Here is a 9240-nt window from a genome sequence, read left to right as displayed (position 1 = left end):
GAATGTTACAAAACATTATGAAAATATTACAAAGAGAAGAATGTTTAAGTTAGTTGTAGTAAAGTTTTTTTTTCAGTCTAGGATTGATTTCTTGGTGTCCCAAGCGGTTAGTATAGACATTGGTTCGTTACTAGTAGTTGGATTCATTTGTTGTTTATCTGTCTTGAGAGCCACACCTAATGGGAACTTCTTGTAATATTTTTGCCAATAGAAAAACCATTCAGGTAATACTATTAGAAAGCAAGCACAAACACTTGCTATTACTAATGTTTTCTTCAATCCTAAGACAAGGTATGTAAAGAAGAAAATTATCATATTTAACAATGTGAAAATAAGGTAATGATTGAAAAATATGATAATTCTTGGTAGAATAATATTTAGCTGGATTGATATTAATAGAAAGCAAAACACTTGTCTCCCACTAGATAATCTGGATGCTAGGACTGCCATATTTGCCAATAGTAAATTGGTGGAAAGATTTGAAGGAGTTTGTATGCTTTGGTCAGGACCCAGTTCATTTATTGAAGATTGAATTGGTAATGGTGAGATTGTCCATATGTATGTTATGGTCATCCAAAACGATAAGGTCCAAATAGAATCTGATGAAGTAGTCTTTGATAATGATTTTAAAACTGGAGATAAAACTGATAATGTGAAGACAATGATAATGGAAGATTTTATGCTGAGTAATGTGGAACTTGGTTTATTATTATTCGAATTGGAATGGAAAAAGTGTATTATAAATAACAGTATGAATATTAAGCATGAGGTTTGTAACGTAATACGTATGGGGTTCCAGTTATAATAATATATAAGAACAAAAGTAATATAAATAAATGAGGTGAACATTGCAGATTCATAAAAACGAATAAAATCGTTACGGATGAAAGTTATATTGTTGCGATTAACTTTTATAGCTCCGGGTTCTAATGGATCTTCTTTCCATTTTTTAAGTTCGTTTAAAACATCAAGGAAATTCAGATCTGTATAATTATCAGGATAAGGTTGTCGTTGCCATAATATTCGTTTCCATCTTGGTTTTCTAAGAATACCTCTGTTGGAATTGTGGCTATTGTTATGCCCTGACTGTTTCTTTTTGTGATGTTTCATAGATTGTTATATTGACGACGATTCTATAGTTTTATTCATAAAGGAAAAGTTTGAATGTTTTATATAGTAAAGGAAGATGAATTACCATTGGATAAGAATAGTTTATTTATGAAATATATTATTTCCTTTTCTTTTTAAAAAAAATATCTTTTAATATTATAAAACTTTAAATTTAATAGTTGTAGCTTTTTGGACACGTAGGTACTATCCGAAAATTTAAAGCATATCAAAAATATACAATATTTTGTTAAATAACATTTAAAAAATGTAAGATAGGTCAGATACAAGATCTTAGTAATTAGTAATCTGTTTGTATTATAAGTCAAATAGCTTAATATTGCTTGTGTTTGTATCTAATAAATTTTTGATAAATCTCTTTTTTTTATGTATAAGAGGATTATTTGAAATGAATTAACTATTTGTTTTAAATTAAAAATATTAAAAAATATTAAAAAATATTAAAAAATATTTAAAAATACAAAAAATAACAATATCATTAAATTCATATATTAACAAACTTATGCTATATAATTTGGAATAAAAATAAATAAAATTAAAATGTTTAAATAATAGCAGGAATTTATTAGAATATAAAAAACATTGAATGACTACTAGGATTAATCATTCATCTAGTTATTAATAATCTATGGCCACATAGAATTAATATTACAGATTTACAAGGTAATTCTATATTAATGGCATGATCTTTAGTTATATTACAATTATACTGCTATAACACAGTTTTGTGCTTTAGATAGTATAATATAATGCTATGCATTTTTTTTTTTAGTTTTTACTTTAGTTATGATGATGATGATGACGATGATGATTATTATCATTTCTAGGATAATAGCTTAATGAACAGCTCCCAAGTCCCAAACATAATGATACTATTTGGCACGGTTCTCATCAAGTGTGGAGTTAACCCACTATACATAGAGGCAAACCCTTCTTCTTTAATAATAACCTTAAAACTTTGTATTAAGCCTGAATATTTCAATTTACCATTTTCCATAGGAGCTTGTCTTAAACGGGTTCTCACAACTTCATGAGGATAAGTAATGATACTTGCTACAAATTTTGCTAAACCTGCACCGCCAGATCTCTGACACCATTCTTTTATCTTATTTGATCTTGTATTTTCTTCTGCACCAAATTTTTGAGATGATCTCTGGGAAATTACTTTTTTAAATTGTTCATATAGTAACCACTGTAAAATACCTTCAACAGAACCCAAATATGATGCACTTAACCCTTTGTATAAACTTAAAATACCTTCACTACGTACCACTTTTTTAGTACAATCCCAGGAGTTTGTATATTTTCTGGAGTTCCCAAATTTGTCTAATTGTAAACGTGTTTTAATTAACCAAATTGGATTGGTAGCTGTAGCTGTAGCCCAACCAGCAGTAGCTGCTGCCATGAAATGAATTAACGGTGATTCTTTTCCATTACCATATATTCTTGTATATAATTCTTTCGTAGTACCGTAAGTGAAAAAATTAATACTCCTTGCTGGGATAACACCTACTAAGTTAGGGCCTAAACCTTTAAACAAGCTTCTAAAACCTTCTTGTTGATAAATTTTACCGATTATACCTAGTGTTTCTTTAAAATGTACGCCTGCATTCACAGAAAGGTTTATCAATTTAAAATTTGAGCGCGGTAAAGTAGTAGTTGCCTTTGACTTGTAAATTGTTCGATATTCATCACTTTGCAATCTAGTCTTGATTAGATCAAATGGACATGTGGCAATAGCACCTGTCATACCACCAAGACCACCTGCCACAAAATGAACCCAAGGTTTAACATTTTGTTGATCTAGTTTTATGGGTTTTGATATCTCTGCAACATTTGTATTAGTGGGAACAGCCAATTCCTTCTGCACCAAGTCTATAGATTCTCTATAATTCGATCCCCTCTCGTCACTAGCTAAATAAGGAGCTGACTCAATTGCTTGCTCTTCTAAATCTTCTAGTTCTTCAATTAATTTCCTCGGCATTATTATTTTAAATATGTATCAACTTTATTAAGAATGATTTGAAAAAAGAAAAGTGCTATATGGTATTTTTCATATAAGTTAATGAAAAATTATAAGTAAAAGAAAGTGAAAATGAAAAAAAAAAAAATAACAGAAGAATTACTGAAAAATGATTGAGTATAACCTATGAAAATAATCTATAATAATAGTCACAGATAAGATAAGTTCCAGATACTTTAGTAACTCAATGCTTTAAAACGTTGTTCCTATATGAAAATCTTATCACCTCTGGATAAATCTTAGTTTGATATAATTGAAAGATAGACGACAATCTTCTATTGTATAAGGGGTATAGCTATAGGAAGAGTCAACGTTGTGTGGTAGATTTACATACTTTTTTTTTATAAAACAGCATAGTAAGTAATTATACATTTTTTCAATTTTTTTCTTTTAACATGTATAGTTTTCCGGATTAAATAAAATAAAGACTGGGAAAAGTTGATAGCAATTTGCCCCAGTTATTTTTTTAGATAATAACGTCGCTGTCATAAAGTCATAGCTTAATCACCATGTAAAGACTAAAAGTAGTTTCTTTTTCTTTTTCTGTTTTTACTTTATTTTTTTTTTTTTCATTTTTCTTATTACTACTACTTTCTTGGTAAAGACTAATGAACTAGTGAGAAGAAATTATACTTTTGATATTTTTTAAAGTTCTTGTTTAGATATATAAATATATAAAAATATTTTATTAGATTATACAGATATAGTAAACAAATAAAAAATTATTATTTTTTGAATAATGAAAGTTAGACTCGTACCAAATAGAAAATATACATATGAAACTGAATACCGATTCGATTAAATGAAAGTTTCGTATGGAACTGGAGCCAAAGTTTGTGGGATGTTACCGACAGTAGAAACAACGGTAGCTTCTCTTGGTTGAGCTGGTTGTCTCTTCAATTGGACTGGAATACCCTTAGCCTTAGCTTCAGCCTTCTTGGCAGCATTGGACTTAACTCTTTCCAAAAATTCTTGTCTACATTTGGAGTGCTTGACGTGTTCAACCCTCAAGTTCAATCTCTTTTCCAAGTATCTGTTACCAACCATTTTGTTGATGATAACACCAACAGAAGACTTGGTAACGTTGTAAACAACACCAGTCTTACCTTGGTAGAACTTGTGTGGCATACCCTTTTGGATAGAACCGTTGGCTTTGATGTCAACAATGTCACCAACCTTGTAGACCTTTAAGTAGGTGGACAAAGCAATGGTACCGTGCTTTCTAAAGTCACGTTGGAACATGTAACGAGTACGAGATCTGTAACCGTGTCTATAATGAAAATGAAAATTAAATGTGGATTATTAAATATACCAAAATATCATTCCAATGGATATATTGTTAATTAATAATAAAACAGTAAATTAGTTAGTATAACGTTATTCATTTGCAATATTGATATAAGAACGAATCGATGATAAGATCATGGATCATTTGAAGCTGTAAATATACTCCAAAAAGTGTCTATCCAATAATATGAGTTATTCCTTAATTTCATTGAAATATCACTTTTTCTTTCTTTCCCATCGTTTTAAAGCCCATGATCCTTATTACTTCTTTAATTCCCTCATGAATCGTCATTAACATTCAGTACACATACGATTTACCCATTTTTTATAGTTGACCTTGTCTTAATTGACTTTATTATTGACCAAGATGCACCGTGTTTCCAAATAGGCGTCTCAAATATCAATAGGTATTATCCATATTAACTAACAAAATCGGTAGTTGGAACAGTTTCAGCAGTCGGAGAATTCTAGGGAATATCGCCCTCACTAGACTTCCCTTCTAGCAGATATTGTCTTTCCTGCCTAGAACCAGAAAGAGATATTCCCTTGTTCTGTCTAGATCCTTCTCCAGGCTGGTTTTCCCTCCTCACTAACTTTTCCAGTCTCTGTCTAAGTTGAAATTTCGTCTCGGCCTAGAATTCTCTTTGGAAACTTCAATAGAGGAGAAAAACAGTGAGAATGAAAAAAAAAAAACTCTTTCAACGGAAAAGTTTTCAAGACTGTTGGTGTCCGGATGTTAAATAATGATATTGAAAAAAGAAATTTTTTTCATTTTATATTTTTTTTGCCCCATTTATCTAATAAGGGAACTCCGAATGATATGGTAGGCCATTACAAAATCACTGATGACTATTATTGTTAAGTTTTTAAGACTTTGAAGTGATGAATCTAAATTAAGACTAAAAGAAAGATTTAATAAGTGTTGAGGAATATATCGAATGCGTGCAATACATCATTTTGACAATGGTAGATGTTACTGTTATGTGAGAAATAGGTTTGGTATTGTACATTACGATTTGAAGCTACTTTCTATCTCTTGACCAAACAATACTAAGATAATAATATACACCCTATTACCTTGTTAACTGTGACATATTAAATTGGGCTTTGTAACGTGTTAAAGTTGATATTAAAATAATGTTATAGATTTTATATAGATGTACATGCAGAAAGGGAATGTTGAATAATGGAATGGAAAGAGAAAAAAAGATTTTAATTTAAATAAATATTGTATAGTACAATTAATGAAAAAAGAAAATTAATTAGTATTTTTTATCTAAATTTTGAATCTATTCTTCATCGGCAGCTTCTTCAGCACCTTCAGAAGACTTACCAGCGTTCTTTCTGGCAACTCTACCTGGTCTAGCACCACCGAATGGAGAGGTAGTAAGCAAAGTCAATGTGCTTTTCAGAGTCTAATCTGACCATGAAAGATGGGATGTTGACAATTTGCTTACCAACGGCAATGTGTCTTTGAGTAATCAAGACTCTGGCGTGGTGGACAGATTTAGCTAAACCTAACTTGTAGACTTGGGTTTGCAATCTTCTTTCCAAGAAATCTTCAACCTTCAAAGCTAAAACATAATCTAACTTCTTCTTATCTTCAGATAAGACACCAACTCTGACTAATCTTCTGATCAAAGCATTACCTTCGAATAATCTCTTTGGGTCTTTTTCATCTCTGGTCAATAAATCTCTGGCAGCACGACGGATCTTAGACAATTGGAAAGAAATTCTGTAAATTTCTCTCTTGTTCTTCAAACCGAATTCACCAGCTAATTTCAATTCAGCGTCCAAACGAGAAGATTCGTATGGTCTCTTTGGGGTAGAGTAGGTCTTAGAGTAAGTTCTTGGAGCTCCTGTAAAAAAAACGTATGTCAAATTTTAACCATAGTTAAAATAGAAATTATGTTAGTTAAATATCCAAAATAAGAAAATAAAAAGGTCCTATAAACATATTACATCTACGAGAATATTAAGATATCTTTTAAAAACGTAGAAAAAAGAATACTTTGCCCTGAAAATACAAGCAATAGTCAGCACCGCAAATAACTTGTAGAGTGCTAAGTATTGATGTGGTTTTGACCTGAAGTGTCGGGAGTTCAGGGCAAAGATTTCTTTTTTCTTATTTTAAATGACATATTACCATTCACGTAAAGAAAAAAAAATATGTTTATAGAGGACCCGATCCTCTGAAGAAGTATTGTCCACTCCTTCTCTTTATGTTATTAAGACATACTTGGCATTGCGAATTAGTCTTGATTATAGGGATTTCTCACTTATCTTGTAGATTGAAAGACACTTACAATATATTTTTTATAAAATGAAATATATGTCATTTATATAAACGCCATCATCAATCGAGCTTGGAATATTTTCAAGTTTTCGGACAAGCAAAATAATCCCGCTTGGACGAGGAAATTTTTCACACTGGAATATCTAAAATTTTTTTAAAAAAATGCGAAATAAAAAGAAGAAAAAATGTTAAACATTTAAAAATGATGTGGTGTCTGGATGAAAAGGAAATGAAATGTTTTCCGAATTGATAAGGCAATTAGGGATAAAAGTAAAATAGCATCTTATATATAGCAAGTTTAAAATAAAGTTTATTATACTATTTCAGGAAACAAGATATGCGAGTTTTAACGCTTAAAAGTGATCTGATTCATTACGATAAATTACTAAAATTAATATTGGATCTTGAAGTGTTTGAGAATTAATAATTGCTTTACTTGTATCATTAAGTGTATATATGAAACATAAAAGAAAGATGGATGATCTTTATGTATATATAAAATTATATATATACCTATACAAATACTTATATATTGGAAACAGTAAACCTAATTACTTGGCTGTTAATTATTGTTATTTTTTTAATCTATTTCATTAGGATTAATGAAGAAAACACGACCTGCAAGCATTGCTCATAAATACTATTAAACAATAAGAATATCACTACCCCATAGTAGCTCAAAATGGCTTTTTACTACTTTTGAAAAGAGTGAATCCTCAGAATATTTGAATCTCAATCCAGAATTTCGTAAACATGGCATTATTAGTTGTTATATATATTTTTGTTTACATTTTCATTTTGTTCGAAAATGGAATTAATTCCGGATTATGAAAAATTAAAAATTCTCTAACCCAAAATCTTAATCTCATCTAGAAATAGCTACAGATTCCTATAGTAGAAATAAGGGCATCTAGACATGATTAGATGATTTAATTTGTTTTAATTATTGATCTACGTTTAGAATAAGGAGCAAATCATAATTAATCTCCATCACAACGTTATGTCAACACTAGATAAAGATTATGAAAATGATCCAACGAAGGATGCTTTAGATGATGATGAAATAGATGATGATGAATTAACTCAAGATTGGTCAAAAATTGCTGCACTATCTAAAAAGAATCCCAACTACACCATACCAAAACGAGGTGAAAAAGATGCTGTGATAGATGGGACTAATGCTCAAGAATTGCTATTAAATAATGCTAGAAATGAAATGTTTGAAGCGTTAGAGAATTCTGTTAGAGGAACTATGATTAAGTCACAGGTTAAGGCATATTACTTGCCTCTACAACACGAAGCTATTGTCCCTCATCCAAAGGGAAATTTTTTACAATCAATGGGGAAAGCGGATAAACAAGGAAGAGTCTTTCTGAAATTTCATGAATTTCTATACTTGGCAGAAAGAGGAACAATTACACCATACCAAACTTTTTGCATTCAGGATCCCGATTCGCTAGAAGAACAAACTATCGAACTTCAATTGTCAATCCAAGATCTTTACTCTTTTTTTAAATCACAGGATGAATCTGATAATTTTTTAGTGTTCGCCTATTTGAAACGTTTAGGGTTCATTGTAAACCTTACAGACTCTAATGATTGTGATACTACTTCATTTTTCCCTCCTCCCAAGAAATCGATACTTAGTAACATACTAAATATTTACAATACTATTCGCAGCATATTCACATTTCATAAATTATCTTTATTTAATGCATTCTTTTACTCAAAATGGAACTTCTTATTTAATAGATATACCACAAGTGGGCAAATATATGTTGGATTGAAAAAACTAATTCCATTTTTTAAAGCACCACATACAAGATATGACCTCTTATCATTAAATTCTCAGCACAAACTCTCCTCTGATACATCTCATAAAAAACAAAAACTCTCAAATATCAACTTTAAGCCATTAAAAATAACTTTCGATGTCTGGAAACCACAGTCCAATTATAAAAAAAAAGTACCTGGTTTGCCAGATTATCAAGTTGTTGTCTTTAACAAAAATGATCCACATCAAAGATTTCCAACTTACTTAGAAATGAGAAAGATATTTGATTCCTTAGATTATAAATTTGAGTATTTGTCTGAAATTACTGATGATTTATCTTGGAACAAATATTCATACACCAATGGAATGCTTCGAACGGCTTACTTGAGTTCTATCAAGGCAAAGGCACAGCAACAGAGATCAAGTCAAAATCCTAATAATCCAAAAAGTAAGAAAAAGAAAAATTCTAGGCCAACTTCCCAGTTCGTATTACAAAATAGAAGGTTAAAGAATGGATACAGAAGCTTTTTATTATGCGTAATTGACTCTGGCATAATCAGTTTTGTGAAAATTTCAGAAACTGATTTTGGTTCTGAAGACGTATGGTATGTTCCACCAAAGAACATCAAAAAATATAATAAATAAGCAAACAATAACTATAAAACTACCGCATTATTTTTTTTCTTTACAACCGCATGCATAATCGCGTATCCTAAATAACTAGAAATGTCA

The 9240-nt window shown here is 30.3% G+C and overlaps 5 protein-coding genes across 5 annotated transcripts; 1 reads left to right on the top strand and 4 right to left on the bottom strand.

Annotated features, from left to right (window-relative positions):
- Nucleotides 1-72: 72 nt before the first annotated feature.
- On the bottom strand, nt 73-1110 carry GPI2 (phosphatidylinositol N-acetylglucosaminyltransferase; the record flags this gene model as incomplete). The annotated part of the gene is made up of 1 exon (XM_004178765.1): nt 73-1110. One exon carries the CDS (start codon nt 1108-1110, stop codon nt 73-75), a length of 1038 nt encoding a protein of 345 aa, XP_004178813.1.
- An 841-nt stretch (nt 1111-1951) lies between these two features.
- Nucleotides 1952-3112, bottom strand: RIM2 (Rim2p; the record flags this gene model as incomplete). Its single annotated transcript, XM_004178764.1, has 1 exon — nt 1952-3112. The coding sequence occupies one exon, from the start codon at nt 3110-3112 to the stop codon at nt 1952-1954; it is 1161 nt and encodes a 386-aa protein (XP_004178812.1).
- An 837-nt stretch (nt 3113-3949) lies between these two features.
- On the bottom strand, nt 3950-4760 carry TBLA0B04560 (60S ribosomal protein eL21; the record flags this gene model as incomplete). The annotated part of the gene is made up of 2 exons (XM_004178763.1): nt 3950-4421; nt 4750-4760. 2 exons carry the CDS (start codon nt 4758-4760, stop codon nt 3950-3952), a joined length of 483 nt encoding a protein of 160 aa, XP_004178811.1.
- A 1040-nt stretch (nt 4761-5800) lies between these two features.
- On the bottom strand, nt 5801-6684 carry TBLA0B04550 (40S ribosomal protein uS4; the record flags this gene model as incomplete). Its single annotated transcript, XM_004178762.1, has 2 exons — nt 5801-6297; nt 6678-6684. 2 exons carry the CDS (start codon nt 6682-6684, stop codon nt 5801-5803), a joined length of 504 nt encoding a protein of 167 aa, XP_004178810.1.
- A 1050-nt stretch (nt 6685-7734) lies between these two features.
- Nucleotides 7735-9153, top strand: SEN54 (tRNA splicing endonuclease subunit SEN54; the record flags this gene model as incomplete). Its single annotated transcript, XM_004178761.1, has 1 exon — nt 7735-9153. The coding sequence occupies one exon, from the start codon at nt 7735-7737 to the stop codon at nt 9151-9153; it is 1419 nt and encodes a 472-aa protein (XP_004178809.1).
- Between the last annotated feature and the right edge of the window lie 87 nt (nt 9154-9240).

Source organism: Henningerozyma blattae, chromosome 2 (assembly GCF_000315915.1).
Source record: "Henningerozyma blattae CBS 6284 chromosome 2, complete genome".
In the NCBI taxonomy this organism is placed as follows: Eukaryota; Fungi; Ascomycota; class Saccharomycetes; order Saccharomycetales; family Saccharomycetaceae; genus Henningerozyma; species Henningerozyma blattae.
This window is presented reverse-complemented; position numbering and strand designations above follow the sequence as displayed.